Here is a 19,063-nt window from a genome sequence, read left to right on the forward strand (position 1 = left end):
CTCTGATCAATCCCTGAATGAAGTTGACCACTATTACAGCCCAGGAATTTATGATTTTAATTAAGCACATATGTACAAGTCTGGGACATTGCCAGTGATCTCAGATGAAGACAACACTAAACAGTCATTTTAAAACCTGTAAATTACTTACAATCCTAAAACACCATATATAACAGATGTAGTTACTCCAAATGTTGAAGTCCTTTTAGGTTTTAAATATAAGCATGGGCCTGACCTCGCAGTGTAAATGTGCAATTGTAAGTGAGGGAGATAATAGGATTCAATGGCAGTAATGACCATGTTTTCAAAATAATGTCACCACTCTGCAGATGCAGCTCTCTGAAAGCACAAGAAAGAGAAATGTAAGTGTGAGAGAGATTACCTAAAACTTACAGCTCTTGGAATCACAAAGTCAGACAATCCTAAATAAGGCAGGTCACATGTTTTTTTATTTTTATTTTTTACTTCAGAGAAAATCAGGCATACACCACCCAAGTATGCAAGAAAAGAAGGAAAAAAAGAAAGAAAGAAAAAAGGAAGCTGTCCAGTACTCTGTGGTTCTAAACTAAACAAAAAGCACATGATTTTGATTAAGTATCCAAAGGATCCGCGTGATTGGGCAGAGGATGCCCATAAGCAAGAAAAATCAAAAGTGAGATCTCTTTAACATCTCAAATATTTCTCCTAGACAGAAATTAGGTTACTTTAAGATTGAATGGAGATTTTTGCTTGAGTCTCCTGCTTCTCAAACTTGTCTCCTGAGACAAAAACTCTAACACTCTCACAATGGTCTCCTTTAAAGCCTTAAAAGAGACACACTGTGCTAAGATATTTCTCCTAGTCTAAAGACTCTGGTGGTTTCATATTTGTCTCCTTTAAAGCTTTAGAAGAGATCTCAACAACATCACAGACTGTGCTCAGGCATTTCTCCTTAGCTATAGACTCTGGGTCTCTCATATTTGACTCTTTTAAAGCTTTAGAATAGATTTAGTCAACATCACACATTGTGCTCAGTTTTTTCTCCTTAGCTAAAGACTCTGGATCAGTCACATTTGTCTCCTCAAAAGTTTTAATTTGAGATCTCAAGAACATCACACAGTGTGCTTAAATTTTTCTCTTTAGCTAAATAATCTGGGGGTCTCTAATTTGTCTCCTGTAATGCTTTAGAAGAGATCTTGACAACTTTACAAAGTGTGCATCAAGTCAAGTACTTGAAAGACACTAAATAAGGGTGTGGGGGGGGGGGCGGTCTTATGACTCAGTCTTGCTTATTAATTGACTAATTTGATTATTAATACATATTATATGGAAGAAATGTTTGAGCACATTTTGAGGCATTTGACTTGATGCACACTTTGTAAAGTTATTGAGATCACTTTAGAGACAAATGTGAGAGCTACTTCAGTGTCTTTGTGTAGGAGAATAATCCGAGCACAGTGAGTGATGTTGTTCAGACCTATTATGAGCATAGAGTAAGCTCTGTCAGAGCCATAGCCTTGTGGGCAGCACATTGACATAAAAGCATAACTGCACCTCAGACAACATGGGTTTGAATCCCAGCTAAAGGTACTTTCCTGCTCCTGTTCAATTCTCACCTGTCCAGTTGTTTCCTGTCTCTACTCCTGCTGTCCTGACCATTAAAGGTGAAAAAACCCATTGCAATAAAAACAGCAACCTCTGAGCAGTAAAACATTTTTATAATGGAGTCCTGCAAGAGATTACAGCAAGAAAATAAAGAGTTCTGGATTTCAGAGAAACATCTGAAATGCTGTTGATACTAAAATGAGAGATATATGAGAATCTCAAGTCTCCTGAGCTTAGGAAAAGCAACCAATAAGCAATACATTTTTCCTATGGGATGATAATGGAAAGAATTCTGACCCCATGCTTTCTGTATTGATCTCCACCCCATCCCACTGGCCCTGTAGTCCTCGATACACACCCATTTACATGCATCAGTGTGTATAGCAGGGGAGAACAGATCCTAGTGTTAAGGGATGGATGTTTCAATTTAATTTGGGCCACTTTCCCTGAAGGCGGAGCAGGCAGACAGAACTGTTGACCTTCACAAGGAAAAGAGGGAAAGACCCAATAGGCAGCCTGCTTAGCAGAGGAGAACAGGGGAAGTACGGAGGAAAGAGGGGGAAAAGAAACAGAGTGAGAGAGGAGGAGAAAGCAAGGTGGGAGAGCAGAACTCAGTGAGAGTGAAGTGACAGCAAGACGGATTCATCAAACGAGGGCAGGAACCAGCAACAGGTAAGAAATGTTTTTTTTCTTCAAAACAGCCATAAATCAGTCTCAAAGGAGACATACATAATAATCAGAAAATCTGTGGATGCTTGCAATTAATAGCACATGAATTTAGCCATTCATTTGGTCCTAAAATCCGCATTCTTTAGCTAAGTGTCATTTATTCAGTTTAGTTAGAGCTTATGAAAATAATGGCATGACTACTTTGGCTGTACTTTCGGGTACTTGTGCACCAACTAGAGCTCAATTAATGCCCAGATTTTTAACATTAACATCTCTGAGTGCAGTGCTAAAACATGCAGACACTCTCACAAGCTTTGTTCTCAGTTTTAATACTTCTTAGATGTTTAGAAGATATATATATTACACATATATAATAAAATTAAACCAATAGTCAAATAAAAAAAATATTCAAACATAGATTAATAAATAAATCAAACTATAATGAAACTATTAATTATATGTAAAATGAAACTAATTATAGTAATAGTATAAATATAATCAAAATAATAATATATTAAAAAAAACAATAAAATCATTATAACAAAACAAAATCACCAATTATGCATTGTTCACCTGTCTGTCTTTTGACCACCTGTCCAGGTCTATTCTCTTGTCTGATTTATCAAAGTCTTGTTAATGTGTACATTTTAAGACATACCAAACCAGTTGAAAACAATATGATAAAAATACCCAACAAAGCAGATTCCATTAGCATCTCTTACATTCATTCATTCTTACTTAATCATCTTGCACCTGATATGTCAGGAGAAGCTTTCTCGTTGATTTTCTGCTAGCAGACCTCAAAACCATTATTCTCTTGGTTCAGAAATAATATATCCAAGAGACCTCTTTCGTCTTTTTCGACCTCTAAACAAATCTAAAACTCAACAGTTCCCTCCTATTTTGAGCCTTTCCAGCACTGACTCATTACATGTTTTTGTTATTATGCATTTGTCTTAAGCCTAGTAATGACCTAAATCTCCTTATATGGTCACAAATATTATTCAGCTTTGTTTTTCGACATTTCTGAATAAATCAATGCCCAGACAGGGTCACAATCTCATTTGCACCCCACCTAAAGCAGGCATGCAGAAGAGAACAAAACAAATCAACATTTTCCCAGGTTTCCTTTCTCTCGAGGCCTGAGCCCTGCTGCATGCTCTCCATGACCATGCAGCTGACACCCAAGCCAGGAATTTTCAGCCAAACATCTGATAGTGATCCATCAGACTCACTGCCCTGCTCCTTGTTTTTTTGCCTGTTTGTGAGTCTCTGTATAGGATGCATAAAATATATAATTTCACCAGAGAAATGATTCGTCTAGGCTAAACGATGGTTGAACAGGGATGTTTTTTAGGGCCTTGTCCATCTAATCAAATCAAACCTAATATTTGACAATCGGAACCCAATGTAAACAAGCATCACAGTGTCTACATATTTGAGACATTTTAACCCAATAGCTTTATCTGCTTAATTTAATTTCACTCATTTTTACCATCAAGTTTCCAGCAAAACGTTTTTCACAAGCATGGTATAAAAGAGTAATCAAAGGAAACTCCTGATGGGAGCTCAGAGCAGAAAAAAAAAGATGTTGAAATATATCTGTCTGTTTATTTTACAAAGTTTATTTTATGGTTCAGTGGAAATATCTTTGCATAGTAAGAACAATGATCTTCAACTTGAGATCACTTCCCAGAAGTCAACCTGCCAATTTTTTTTTTCTTTGAGTGGTTTAAAATCATTTATGAAATTATGAGGACCCTGAAGAGAAAAGAAAAAAAAAAATCTGGATTATGCTTTGTATAAGAACATTCCTAAAAAGAACAACTGGGCACTTCTCTAAAAATAAAAGCTGAAGCACAGTTAGATAATCAAGGTAATGACCCAGTACACATGCAACTCCAGAGTAGAAGAAAAAAAAAATAGTCAAAGTTCACATATAAGACCAAAAGAGATGTGGCATAAAATCATATAGAAGTTCTAGCTTTAAAACCTTTTTTTATGAGAAAGTTAAAGTCCATCAAAGACTGATAATGAATTATCAAAGCTTTTGTAGCATTTATTGTTATTACATAGGAGTTAAGAAGTCGATAAAGAATCCTCAGTGAGACTATTTGGCCTAATGAGAGGCATAATTAACATAATGAGTTCTGAAATATGAGTTATATAAATTAAAAAAGTATCAAATAAAATGTTTTTCATTTTGTTAGAAAATAAAATCAAGCTACATGGCTCATTTTTATACTTTGTACTGCCTGCAAATTAACTTAATTATAAAAAGCATATATATATATATATATATATATATATATATATATATATACAGTACATACCAAAAGTTTGGACACACCTTCTCATTCAAAGAGTTTTCTTTATTTTCATGACTATGAAAATTGTAAAGTCACACTGAAGGCATCAAGGGCTATTTGACCAAGAAGGAGGGTGATGGGGTGCTGCGCCAGATGACCTGGCCTCCACAGTCACCGGACCTGAACCCAATCGAGATGGTTTAGGGGTGAGCTGGACCGCAGACAGAAGGCAAAAGGGCCAACAAGTGCTAAACATCTCTAGGGGAACTCCTTCAAGACTGTGTGAAGACCATTTCAGGTTACTACCTCTTGAAGCTCATCAAGAGAATGCCAAGAGTGTGCAAAGCAGTAATCAAAGCAAAAGGTGGCTACTTTGAAGAACCTAGAATATGACATGTTTTCAGTTGTTTCACACTTTTTGGTTATGTATATAATTCCATATATAATTCCACATGTGTTAATTCATAGTTTCAAACCTTCAGTGTGAATCTACAATTTTCATAGTCATGAAAATAAAGAAAACTCTTTGAATGAGAAGGTGTGTCCAAACTTTTGGTCTGTACTGTATATATATATATAAATCCTCAGAGAAATTATGTAATGTTTTCACTGTTCCACCAATCAGCAATTCAAAAGTGGTATTTGTTCAGCAAGAGTGACACATAGAGGAGCCGATAGCATACTAACGCTGCAATTATTCCAGCCATTGGTTTCCTCTAAGCTCCCCTGGGTGTCCAGTATGTTTCCCTCATTAAGACTCACTCTTTCCTAGGTCTTACGTTGCACAATAGAGTCTTTATCGGAGCCCTGCGCAGAAAAACCTGTAAATCCAGAGCTGCTTTTTTTCTTTTTTTTTAGAGTCTGTAGAAGTCATAATAATCCAGCCAAACTGGAAGAGTACATGATTGCATGCTTTGACAAAGATGACATAAAAAATAACTTCAGAGTCTGTGGCTCTGTCATGCCAGACTTGATCAACGGTCTCCATAGCAAAGTCTCTCATTTTTGTTTCTGTTTCTTTGTTTAAAAATCCCGGAAGCATCACACATGTCTCCTGTAGAACTTTAAGAGGTATAAAAAAAAAATTCAAACTGTGCTATTTATTTTTCAAAACACCAATGTGTGTAATCAAATGAAGTCAGAGATGTCAATATGACTTCTTATTTATCATCAAATTCTTCCAAAATCAAATTAAAGCCTACATTAAAATTACAGTGCTCTTATTTAGCTATTTGTAATCAGGATTTAAATTTACTGACTTTTAATAACTTTTATCTTGTGATATTAAGTTGGCAAGAAATGGCAGATTTAAATGCTAATTAAAACAAATAAAAATCCATATTTGTGAATGAACCGATATTAAAGCAAAATGACAACATTTTCTTGCTGCTTCTCTGTTCAGGACCATGAAAGCTGGGCTCGCATACTGCTCTATTCTTGTCTTTCTTCTGATCACGGATGTCTGTGGCCAGCGAAGACCAAAACCAAAGCCTGTCCGTCCACCTACCACTAGGAAACCTCCTGCTCCCAAGAAACCGTCTTCTCCTGCGCCAAAGTCTGAGCCTGAACCCCAGGAACCCACAGACTTTCCCCCTCCAATCCTAGGCCCTCCCTCTGAATTCCCAGACTGTCCCAGAGAGTGTTTCTGCCCATCATCTTACCCAAATGCCCTGTACTGTGAAAACCGCAACATCCGGAAGGTCCCGATCATCCCGTTCCGCACCCACTACCTGTACCTACAGAATAACTACATAGACCAAGTAACCCCAGACTCTTTCAAAAACTGCACTGAGCTTAAGTGGATAAATCTGGGAAACAACCGTATCCGTTCAGTGGAGAAACATGTGTTTGAGAAGCTGCCAAACCTCCTTTACCTTTATATGGAGAGGAACGAGCTAAAGGAGGTGCCTGATGACTTGCCAGCCGGTCTGGAGCAGCTTAGACTTAGCCACAACCAAATATCAAAGATCCCTCCAGGAGCATTCAGCAAGATGGAACATCTCGCGCTTCTGGATCTCCATCACAACAAGATCAGTGACAGCAGCTTGGGCAAGAACATCTTCAAAGATCTGAAGAACTTGATTCAGCTCAACCTGGCCCACAACATCCTCAGGAAAATGCCTGTGAATATACCAAAGAGCCTTTTCCAACTGTTCTTGGACAGAAATAACATTGAGGAGATTCCACAGGGCTACTTTAAGGAATTCACAAACCTGGCCTTTGTGAGACTTAACTATAACCAGCTTAGTGACAAAGGTCTTCCAAAGTTGGTGTTCAACGTGAGCTCACTGTTGGATTTGCATTTGTCCCATAACAAGCTGAGCACTATTCCCCTGTTCAACTCCGAGCTGGAGCAACTTCATCTCAACAACAACGACATTGAGAGTATGTACATCAGTTTGACTTCTTATTTTGCTACAGAACATTTTCTCCAAAAATAACACATTTACTTGTCTTTGCAGGTGTAAACGGCACTGAGATCTGTCCCTCGGATTCTCTCAACATGCATGAAGAGAACGGAGCACCCAGACTGAGATACCTGCGTCTGGATGGCAATCACTTGAGTCCTCCGGTTCCCTTAGATGTCATCATTTGCTTCAGACACCTTCATGCTATAGTAATATAAGATGGTTTTAGTGATGAACAGATTGCAGCATGCCTGTGCACAGCCAGGCCTTCCTGTCTACTTGACAGTACTGATTGAATCAAACAGTACCGGAGAAAACAAGTACAGAATGCATTTTTAAACAATGCATTTTTTTCCTTTTTTTTCTCAGGAATGTTTCATTGTGTAACCTAAAACCCTTCAATGTATCATATTTATTGAATTTCCTGCCTTGAATACAACTGAGCATGAGTATTCTGCATGAAACGTTTCTATGTGATTATACAGAACAGAAGCAGCAGCTATGGCTGAGCTGAATTAATTAAACCCTAAAAATAAAGGTACATTAACGGACGTACTGTGCAACAGACAACAAGTGTAGTTACAATTAAGTAGTATAGACTAAGATAAGACGAAGCAAAGTGATAAACGGAGGAATAATGTAACTACTGTGTAGTTGAAAATGCCCTTAATGTGCCTGTGTTTTTAATGTACTGTGTGTAGTCCTGCCTTTATCTTGTGCCCATTTTTCTATATAAATAAATATGTATAAAAATAACCCTCTATTTCAACAGACTTGTTTTTAAAAGTCATATTTATAATCCGCCTGCTTTATTCAATGCTTCACGTAACATTACATAATATAACAATAAAACTAGAAAACAAGAAGATTCAGTGTAGTGAATTCACTATACACTCTTAAAATTAACGTTCTAAAAGTAGGTTTTTCGCAAAGATGCCATAGCAAAACCATTATGGGTTCTTTAAAAGAATCTTTCACTCTTCTCACTATAAACTAGTTGATTATTAGCATGCATATTACTAGCATATTACATTTGATGGCCATATTGCCCAGCCCTAATCCTTTCAAATACCTAAATTTAACAACAGCCTTACTAACCATTAAGCAGTAATTAAGAGTTTACTGAGGCAAAAGTCTTAGTTAACAGTTAGTTAATAGTGAGAACTGGATCTTTAAATAAAGTGTGACCAAAGAACCACTTTTATTCTTACATTTCTTAAGCCAAATTTACATGGCACAATATTCTTTTATGATTATAGTGACATCTTGTGGGAACTTTGTACATTATATTGAGTGATGCAGTTACTGTATATCGAGTTTTCTAAATACTTAATGCTATACCTGATAAAAGAGATGTATTACCGAAATCATGTTTCAGATTCCCATATATGTTACTGATGAGTGACATAACAACGCAATATTGCAGTATTACAGGTTTGATTGGCAGTCATTCAGAGCAACCGATGTTAGGAAGGACAAAAAGAAAACAAACTGCCTGCATTATAAGGAAACAGAGCAAGAAAGGTCTGAAGTTATTTCCTTTCAATGAAGCCCAACAGCAGTGCTCTACTGGCGCACATGCTTTAGAAGTCAAGCAAAGCTGGTCAGTTGATCATGAAATAGCCAGTAAACAAAAAGAAAATTCACAAAGCACACTAATGTCAGGAAGAAATTAGTTTCCCCTTTTAAAAAAATGAAAACAAATTAACTTAATGTCAAATATGAAAAAAAAGAGGAAATTCGATTTTTGTAATTGTTCATGTGAACTTGATTGAAAAGGAAACTCCAGACTTTTCAGTCAGTCTTTATCAGATGAAATACTCACATGCAATGATTCCGAGATGTTGGTAAAGCTAGTAAACTAAACGTCCTAGATTTAAATTTCAGAAGTGATATGAATTGGACACAGAGCCCCTCACAGAGCCCCTTATCCATGCGGGACTGTCCCTGTGGTAAGTGGAGTAATAAAGGCTGGTAAATAAAGAATAACCAAATAATGAGTAAAAACAGTATGCAAGCTTTCTTCCTCATTATTATTTAATAAAAATTATTGTTAAAATGTAAATACACATAAAAAATACTTATTATAATAAGTTATGCTAAAAATAACTTATTTCAGTACGTATCAATTTCCAATACAATACACATAGCAATACCCAGTACAACTGTTTTCATAACTGATGGTAATTATAAATATTAAGCATCAAGTCAGCTTATCAAAATGATTTCTGAAGGATCATGTAACACTGAATACTGGAGTAATGACTTCTGAAAATTTTGCTTCGCCATCACAGAAATTGATGATACCTCACACTATTACTTGACTTTTATTATTACTATTATTATTATTAAAACTCATAATCTTACCCCCAAATTTTAAACGGTAGTTTATAATGTATATAATTGCCCAACTACACAGTATAACATGCCACTACAGGTATAGCAAGATTATGTACGTCATAAACGGTTTGAACGGAAGTCCTTCATCCCTTCCTGCCAATTTCCCAAAGTGATGAATTAATATTCTTACAAAGATAGACACTTCCTCTTACTGTAATGGGAGGTAGAAAAGAATCAAGGAATACCTGTCGAAATTCCCCTCCTGTCCCACTATAAGAGCACCTGCCATCACCATCAGGTGCACATCATTCTGTGAAGAAAAACACTCCTTGGACCTCACCAGGTAATAATACATGATATACAGCATATTTACTTGATCCTATCTAAGAATGATATAGCACATATATTATTACATTTATGCAGCACATATATACTCATGTTTGGCTGTTTTGTTTTTTTATCCTAGGCTGAACTGTCAGAATCATAATGAAGGACTTGTTTATCATATATAGCATGTTTGTATGCATCATGCTGTGTGGTCTATGGTACACAGCCCAGGGTCGGGAGCTTCACTTGGGAAGCTGTAAAGTGAACATTCACACGCATGAACTCAGGCACCACTTCCAGCACATCCGTCAAAGCATGGTAAGCACGTTTACAGTCTAGCCTTATTCATGTATTAGTCACAGCATTTCCTTCTGTTATAATAGCTGGTGGTGGTTTGACATATGCTTAACATGCATAAATGTGCCAAGTCCATTTCGCTCCATAACAATGACATCATTGGTGATGTCAATGGGTTTCCTTGACAGGCCTGACATGTCAACCAACAGGTTATTGATTTATTTGAAGTTCTTCTTCCACTCTGCATGCCTAAATCAAAAGAAAAGCAATGGCCTTTTAGCATGACAAAGCAAAAAAAGAGCGAAAGGAATACTTCAGTCAACCCCTGGAAACTCCTGCCAGTGTCTTCTTTGTCAGGCTGACGAATCATATCCCTTGCAAAAACAGAGCAGAAAATTCCCATAAACATTGCCATTTTTAAGGTGGCCTCATTTGATTGCATCTGTGCTTTGAGGTTATGTAGTGATTACAAAAGTTATGCAATCGGATAATATCTGGTGTTTTGACAGATTTCAGGAGATGATCACAAGGGAATCAGATTACTTAGAAAAGATGTGATGAACAGTATGCAGGTAAAAAAATTTTGATTCTCTTTTTTGTAGGGCCGGTAGCATCATAATTTTTGTAGAATTAAGTGATCAATTAAAATGTACCACATATTACTGTCAGAAAACCGGTGATTTATGTGTCTTCCCTATTATTAGGCTACAGAAAGCTGCTGTTTCCTCAGGCAGCTCCTTCACTTCTACCTGGATAAGGTCTTTATCAACTACAGCAGCAGTCATCCTTTACATCGCAGAACCACCAGTGTACTGGCCAACTCCTTCTTCAGTATCACCAAGGACCTGCGAGTGTGTGTATGTAACACTACTAGTTAAAGAAGCTTTTTCAAACTGTTGCAACCATAAGACAGGTGGGGCAAAAAAATCTGAAAAGTCCCGCACACTGTTGTAACTTGCAAATTTTTTACAAAGGTCAAGGACAAAGGCAATTGAATGGCATCAGAAATCCCTGCAGAAGAAATTTGACCAAAAATTTAGTATGCTACAATATTTGGGACTTTTCCATTTTACCAACTATGACCTACAAACCTGTCTGTGAAAGAATGGATGTGCAAGCTGTGATTATCTACGTATGAATAAACAACTTTAAATGAAATCAAGCTCTGTGTATTTTAGAATAGTATTGGAGGATTAGAGGCAGGTGGGAGCACATCAACAGAGATAGAGAGATGTTGCTGGAAAGCTTTTAGAAGACTAATCTAATCATGTCCCTTTGTTTCTTTCCAAAAGCATGCTAATGCACACTGTGAGTGCAGTGAAGATGCCAAACAAAAACTCGCAGGAATTCAAACCATGTATGACAAGGTAAGAGACGTAATTTACTGACAGGACAACTAATAACTAGACCTGCCACCACAGATATTTTTTTTAAATCTTTTATTTAATCTGAAAATACTACAAAAGGCTTAGTTTAACACATTTCAACATATTTAAATAAATTCCCCCAAATTCTACTGACTTTTCCCTCAAAATCAGAACATAAAGTGAAAGAAAACATAACTTTCCTTTGTCTTTCAGCTTGATCTGGCAGCAGGAGCAGTCAAGGCCATTGGAGAGCTGGATTCACTACTTGAATGGATAGAAAGTTTCCAACATCACTGAAAATACACCAAGACCAAACTTATGTGAAGCTAGATATTTATTATATTTCTAAAACAGGGAGATTTGTATAGATTCAAGAACAATGAATCTTTACTACTTGACTCTAAAAACAGTTTAAAAAAGTTTTTGATTCCTTTTGCAGTGTGTGAGAATAATTTATTTATAATTAACTACATTTGGATCAAATTTCTGAGCATATTTGCATGATATATAAATGTCATGCTGCAAAGTAGACCTTTGCGGTCAGTTTGTGATCTGTTTTCTTTGTATTGTTGTCTTTTTAAAAAATATGTAATTTATAAAATAAAGATATATTTAAGCTGTTATGAATCTCCTGTTTTACCACAAAAACTTTAAGGTTCATTAAAACACATTATAGGAAAGAATTCATGTATCATATTTGGAGTTTCACCTTATAAGAGTAAACATAAGTAACCATATTTGTCATGTTTATACTAAACTGAAACAACCCAGATGTTAAGAAGCTGTTTGAGCGAGTCATCACTGTGTTTTCTGACAGTTTTTATCAGGTGGCTACAAAAAACACAAACCGCATTTATCACTGAATTTCCAATTAGTAACAGGTTCACTGCTATTCATATCAAACAAGAAGAATTTGTCATACCACGTCAAATTATGACTTAATTTTTGACAGTGCTAAGAAAAAAAAGGAAAGAAAAAAGAAATGATGCAACATTTCTGTTAAATGTTGCTGTACAGCTGAATTCGGAATACCATTCGACTATACTAAGAAACAGCAGAAGAATATAGTAGAATATTCATCCATCCATTCATTTTCCAAACCACTTATCCTCTGTAGGGTCATGGAAAAGCTGGATGTAGTGACTCGTAATGTAATAACTGCACATAATGTAAAAACGGTACATAATGTAATAAGTATTACATTATTATTGTAAAACAAATATTCATTATATAATCATTTTCTCAAAATGTAATAAAATCTTGAGCTCATAATGTAATAACAATTATTACATAATAAGAAATGTATTACATTATAAACTGACCAAAAATGTTGTAATATTGTCATAATTATAATATTATACTTATGATAAAGTATAAGCAGTCAAGTATAAGGGACAGTCAAAATATTTGTACTGTTATTTAGCCTGTGTATGAGATAGATAGATAGATAGATAGATAGATAGATAGATAGATAGATAGATAGATAGATAGATAGATAGATAGATAGATAGATAGATAGATAGATAGATAGATAGATAGATAGATAGATAGATAGATAGATAGATAGATAGATAGATACAACCCGAATTCCGGAAAAGTTGGGACGTTTTTTAAATTTTAATAAAATGAAAACTAAAAGACTTTCAAATCACATGAGCCAATATTTTATTCACAATAGAACATAGATAACATAGCAAATGTTTAAACTGAGAAAGTTTACAATTTTATGCACAAAATGAGCTCATTTCCATTTTGATTTCTGCTACAGGTCTCAAAATAGTTGGGACGGGGCATGTTTACCATGGTGTAGCATCTCCTTTTCTTTTCAAAACAGTTTGAAGACGTCTGGCCATTGAGGCTATGAGTTGCTGGAGTTTTGCTGTTGGAATTTGGTCCCATTCTTGCCTTATATAGATTTCCAGCTGCTGAAGAGTTCGTGGTCGTCTTTGACGTATTTTTCGTTTAATGATGTGCCAAACGTTCTCTTTAGGTGAAAGATCTGGACTGCAGGCAGGCAAGGTTAGAACCCGGACTCTTCTACGACGAAGCCATGCTGTTGTTATAGCTGCAGTATGTGGTTTTGCATTGTCCTGCTGAAATAAACAAGGCCTTCCCTGAAATAGACGTTGTTTGGAGGGAAGCATATGTTGCTCTAAAACCTTTATATACCTTTCAGCATTCACAGAGCCTTCCAAAACATGCAAGCTGCCCATACCGTATGCACTTATGCACCCCCATACCATCAGAGATGCTGGCTTTTGAACTGAACGCTGATAACATGCTGGAAGGTCTCCCTCCTCTTTAGCCCGGAGGACACGGCGTCCGTGATTTCCAACAAGAATGTCAAATTTGGACTCGTCTGACCATAAAACACTATTCCACTTTGAAATAGTCCATTTTAAATGAGCCTTGGCCCACAGGACACGACGGCGCTTCTGGACCATGTTCACATATGGCTTCCTTTTTGCATGATAGAGCTTTAGTTGGCATCTGCTGATGGCACGGCGGATTGTGTTTACCGACAGTGGTTTCTGAAAGTATTCCTGGGCCCATTTAGTAATGTCATTGACACAATCATGCCGATGAGTGATGCAGTGTCGTCTGAGAGCCCGAAGACCACGGGCATCCAATAAAGGTCTCCGGCCTTGTCCCTTATGCACAGAGATTTCTCCAGTTTCTCTGAATCTTTTGATGATGTTATGCACTGTAGATGATGGGATTTGCAAAGCCTTTGCAATTTGACGTTGAGGAACATTGTTTTTAAAGTTTTCCACAATTTTTTACGCAGTCTTTCACAGATTGGAGAGCCTCTGCCCATCTTTACTTCTGAGAGACTCTGCTTCTCTAAGACAAAGCTTTTATAGCTAATCATGTTACAGACCTGATATCAATTAACTTAATTAATCACTAGATGTTCTCCCAGCTGAATCTTTTCAAAACTGTTTGCTTTTTTAGCCATTTGTTGCCCCCGTGCCAACTTTTTTGAGACCTGTAGCAAGCATTAAATTTTAAATGAGCTAATTAAGTGGATAAAAGTGTAAAATTTCTCAGTTTAAACATTTGCTACGTTATCTATGTTCTATTGTGAATAAAATATTGGCTCATGTGATTTGAAATTCCTTTAGTTTTCATTTTATTAAAATTAAAAAACGTCCCAACTTTTCCGGAATTCGGGTTGTAGATAGATAGATAGATAGATAGATAGATAGATAGATAGATAGATAGATAGATAGATAGATAGATAGATAGATAGATAGATAGATAGATAGATTAGACATTTTTATTACATTTAAAAATGATTGTTACATTATGAGCTCAGATTTTATTACGTTTTGAGAAAATTACTACATTATGAACATTTTAATACAAAAATAATGTAATACTTATTACATTATGCAGTTTTTACATTATGTGCTGTTTTTACATTATGAGTTGCTACTGGTGCCTAAGTAAGAATACAGTAGTATGCTTTTCCTAATTTAGGCCAGAAACCTTACTTTCAACCAGCAACCTTCCTGACCTCTAGTGGCCAGTAGTGGTGGTAAACAATAAGCAGTGTTTTGCTGGTGAGATATCATATCTGGTGTAATACTGAAACTTTATATGAGAGATTGAATGTAAAGCCACTTCAATACTTTGTTTCTATATTTACAAAGCAAGAAAACTGCTTACGAGTGGAACATTCCACCTAATTGTGAAGTGATCAATCATAAGTTAAAAATATATATATATACTTTAAAAAAGTGCAGTTTTTAAACACAAGGAAAGTAATGAGAGGAATGGAAACAGGTGGGGATTAATCAATTAACAAAACGAGGAACGGAACATGACCAAATAGGGAAACACAAAGGGACAGAAGTCCACGACTGTGACACAGATACATCTTAAATACAAATGCTAAATAAATGTAAAATTTGACTTAATCTACCATGGTAAATCCAATCTAACAGAAGTGGCACTAAAGTATGTAGACTTCTTTGTGACCTTCATATATGAGATCCAAGTGTTGTTGTTGTTATACAGTAACCCTCTATGCTGTGCTATAATTTGATATATTTGCCATTCATGAACCAACCTTAAAAATAAATAGATGTTGACACTGTAATCTCATATGCTATCTTAAATTGATACATTGTCATGCCAAATTAAAAGATCTAAAATTCCAAGATAAAAACCAAGATAATTTACTTTGCTTTGTAGGAGAGGGGGCATCTTAATCATTGTCATGGAGACATCGTCATGGAAACATTTATACATGCACAACATTCAAATATTTAATAGCTTTCCAGTGGCAGTGAAACAGATTAATTATTCCACTCTAAATCGCTGATGATGGTAATGGAAATGTGCACTAAATAGCTGACATGGCTTGAATTTCCTGAATAGCTTTCATAACACCTTTTATATAAAAAAAAGAAAGAAAGAAAAAAAGAAAGAACTTTAGTGAATTCACTGAAACCAGCTCAGCATAACAGGAAATTTCCTGTGTTATAGATCTTGCTGATCTATTTACACATAAAATTATACCAAAATGATAACAGTAAGCGAAGCATCCTACACTGTAAAAATTTTTTTAAGCAGTAGCCTACTTCATCCAATTAATAATTTGTCTTTCAATTTGATTTACAATGATTTGTTTTATTTTTCAAGTAATATATCGTTGAATTCACACACAATTTTATCACAGTGATTGTGTGTGAATTCAACGATCTGAGGATGAGAAGGTGGAAACTTTGTTTTAGATAAGTTAAATGTATGGACGTTATTTTCCTGCATTTACCTACCTCGAGAGACTGTTTGTGATCGGTGAAAATTGTTGTTTGTCTAAACGACGGGACATTTCTCATCCGTTAACTGCAGTGGACAAAACCGCGCTTGTACCCTGAGATGAGATGAGACTGAGATGAGATTATTGAAGTATGACGCTGCTGACGTGTTTTCTGGTGCGCCCAATAACAAGATAACACGTCAGCAGCGTCCCTGGAGTGTTGTGAACGCACTTACAACAGACCCGGAAGAGAAGACAATGCTGAATAAAGTCGTAATTTTTGTTATTTTTGCTTCAACAAATTCTAACTGACCCTTTGATGTCACATGGACTACTTTGATGATGTTTTTATTACATTTCTCGACATGGACAATATACCGTACACACAGTTTCAATGGAGGGACTGAGAGCTCTCGGACTAAATCTAAAATATCTTAAACTGTGTTCCAAAGATGAACAGAGGTCTCACGGGTTTGGAATGAAATAAAGGTGAGTCATTAATGACATAATTTTCATTTTTGGGTGAACTAACCATTTAAATATCCTGATTTAACCAAGGCCTAGTCCTGGCTTAAACTAAGCCCTGTCTGTGAAACCCTGTCTCTGTGTTCAAACATGGAAGTTATACAAGAATGAAACAATGTCGTTGTTCACATCAGGCATGTACATTCATTTAAATTACTTTATGCACTAAAATGTACACTTATGCCTCTTCACAGCGAAGCTCCAGATCAGCTGTAAGTCATGTGGGTTAACTGAGACCTGTTCTGAGGAGGATTGCTTTATTGACAGGTAGACTCAGGGTTCCCACGGGTCCTTGAAATCCCTGAAAGTTTGTGAAACTGAAAAAAAAAAAAAAAATTCAAGGCCCTGGAAAGTTTTTGAAAATAAGCATATATAGATACAGGTCCTTGAAAGTTATTGAATTTATTTGGTGCAAGAAGTTTTCTAGAAAAAAAAATAAAATTCAGATAATTCCCTCTGGTCTGCCAACACTTCGTGGCCTGTGTTTATGCTTACTTGATTTACGTTAGTCACGTGCATTTAAGCATTATTTTAAGTGTTTCTCGTAAGGTAAGGTACTTTGTGTTGTACATTGCCATGACGTTCACATGCACATTGTGCATTTTGTTGTTCATTCAGTTTGGGTGAATGCAAAGAATGTGATTATTGATCACAAGCACAACATCCAGCTAGGCAAGGACTTCTTTCAGTATTGAAAGTTAATGTTGTTAAATAGAGACTAACAAAATGTAAAAAAAATTTAAATTGTAACCTCTGGGATATTCCTAAACCTGGATCTCATTAATATTGAAGAACAAATTCAAGCACCAAAAGCAGCACACACACTCCAAGTTCTCTTTAATTGAAAAATATACATTTTCATGAAATCATAGGCTATATGGTATAGTGTTCATGTAGCTCAGTTGGTAGAGCATTGTGCTATCAAGTTCGATTCCCCGGGAACACATGATAGGTTAAAATTGATAACCTGAATGCACTGTAAGTCGCTTTGGATAAAAGTGTCTGCTAAATGCAAATGCATAATATGGTTGCAATAACATTTTTGTTCACCATTTTAAATGTCATTGTTTTAAAAAATGCTCTACTGATTGAAGTTTCATAGACGTTCAGTTGTTATCCTTTCAAAATGTTATGTCATATTGTAGCCTATGTACAGTAATTCCACAGTATATCCACCTCCTATATTATTATACTACTTGAGCAGTCACAATTCTATAGAGAATTTATTCAGGCCTATGCTTTGTGTATAAGATGTATGGCATTTTTTGAATGACATTAAACTTTATTTTTAGAATAATGGTATATGGGTTAAGCAAAACAAATGTGATTCTTTCTGAGAACCCTTTATACACATAATTGACTGAAGACACGGAAATGACAATATGTTGTACAGAACAAATATTTTGAGCGTCCCTTTTTCTGTCCCTTATTATCCTATAAAGATTCACAGTTGTCCCTTGTTTTCATTTTCTGAAGTTGGCAACCCTAATGCAAAAGTTAATATAGAATCACTGAATATTCTTTAGTTTTATGAAAAACAGAAATACAACAAATAGAATATCAGGTCTCTGTCATATGGCCGAAAATAAATGAAAAAATAAATAAATAAATGCTTTTTTGCATAGTTGTGTTTGACACAAGAAAACAGTAACTATGATTCTTAAAGGGGTCATATGATGCAATTTCAAGTTTTCCTTTCTCTTTGGGGTTTTACAAGCTGTTCGTGAATAGATACAATTCCTAAAGTTGCAAAGACTAAAGCCTCAAACCCAAAGAGATATTGTTCATAAAAGTTAAGACTCATCCATCCTAAAACATATTGTTTAAACACGCCCACACATGTAACTCTGTGGGAATATTTGCATAATGTCGCCCAAATGTTCACGCAAAGAAAGAAGGCGTAACTTCTTCTCTCACCATAGTGTTGTTGTTGCCGCCGCCATGTCGTATAGATGCTGTGTGTTTCGTTGAGAAAGCAAAACTACTTTGTTTTTGCCTTGCAAAAAAGGTGCGATATCCGCTTCGTCATGCCTGGAGCTGCTAAGTTCTGGTCGCTGATGAAATGCATCAACTATTGGCTTTCACCGTGGACAAAGAGGAGTCTAGCCCAGGGTCGTCACATGGTTGCCGCTAGCTTCTTCGTCGAATCCGTTGGCCAAGCCTTGCTCAAGCCTGCCATGTGTGTCACCGTGTGTTTTGTTGTGAAAGTGAAACAAATTAGTTTGGATTTCCAAAAGAAGTTAGTGGTTAAGTTGTATTTAAAACACTGTTCCAGAACAGTTTAAGCTCATTTAAGCACTATTTCCTGAATCTGGTAAAGTAGCCTACAATGTTGTCTACACACAAAGTCTGATGATTCAAACATGAGTTTTGAGCAGTGTAGAGTAGTGCTTGTTGTTTGTCATTTCTCCGTTCACAAATGCAGACATGAAACCTGGTTTTGCATTTACCTGGCATGATATGCAACAT

At 36.0% G+C, this 19,063-nt stretch overlaps 2 protein-coding genes across 2 annotated transcripts; both read left to right on the top strand.

The window, feature by feature from the left end:
• The first annotated feature begins 2,028 nt into the window (after positions 1 to 2,028).
• On the top strand, positions 2,029 to 7,726 carry prelp (proline/arginine-rich end leucine-rich repeat protein). Its single transcript, XM_059529406.1, has 3 exons — positions 2,029 to 2,256; positions 5,965 to 6,947; positions 7,025 to 7,726. The coding sequence occupies exons 2-3, from the start codon at positions 5,969 to 5,971 to the stop codon at positions 7,186 to 7,188; spliced, it is 1,143 nt and encodes a 380-aa protein (XP_059385389.1). The 5' UTR covers positions 2,029 to 2,256; positions 5,965 to 5,968; the 3' UTR covers positions 7,189 to 7,726.
• A 1,814-nt stretch (positions 7,727 to 9,540) lies between these two features.
• Positions 9,541 to 11,718, top strand: il19l (interleukin 19 like). The gene is made up of 6 exons (XM_059528778.1): positions 9,541 to 9,653; positions 9,777 to 9,955; positions 10,444 to 10,506; positions 10,639 to 10,791; positions 11,227 to 11,301; positions 11,515 to 11,718. Exons 2-6 carry the CDS (start codon positions 9,797 to 9,799, stop codon positions 11,596 to 11,598), a joined length of 534 nt encoding a protein of 177 aa, XP_059384761.1. The 5' UTR covers positions 9,541 to 9,653; positions 9,777 to 9,796; the 3' UTR covers positions 11,599 to 11,718.
• Positions 11,719 to 19,063: the final 7,345 nt, after the last annotated feature.

This window comes from Carassius carassius, chromosome 38 (genome assembly GCF_963082965.1).
Source record: "Carassius carassius chromosome 38, fCarCar2.1, whole genome shotgun sequence".
Lineage (NCBI taxonomy): Eukaryota > Metazoa > Chordata > Actinopteri > Cypriniformes > Cyprinidae > Carassius > Carassius carassius.

What these genes read in the sequence shown, in the direction of transcription:
- il19l (XM_059528778.1), top strand. Translation starts at nt 9,797, where the DNA reads ATGAAGGACTTGTTTATCATATATAGCATGTTTGTATGCATCATGCTG. An exon ending in AGCACATCCGTCAAAGCATG is followed by an intron (nt 9,956 to 10,443) that starts GTAAGCACGTTT and finishes GTGTTTTGACAG; the next exon opens with ATTTCAGGAGATGATCACAA. An exon ending in CCAAGGACCTGCGAGTGTGT is followed by an intron (nt 10,792 to 11,226) that starts GTATGTAACACT and finishes TCTTTCCAAAAG; the next exon opens with CATGCTAATGCACACTGTGA.
- prelp (XM_059529406.1), top strand. Translation starts at nt 5,969, where the DNA reads ATGAAAGCTGGGCTCGCATACTGCTCTATTCTTGTCTTTCTTCTGATC. An exon ending in CAACAACAACGACATTGAGA is followed by an intron (nt 6,948 to 7,024) that starts GTATGTACATCA and finishes TTGTCTTTGCAG; the next exon opens with GTGTAAACGGCACTGAGATC.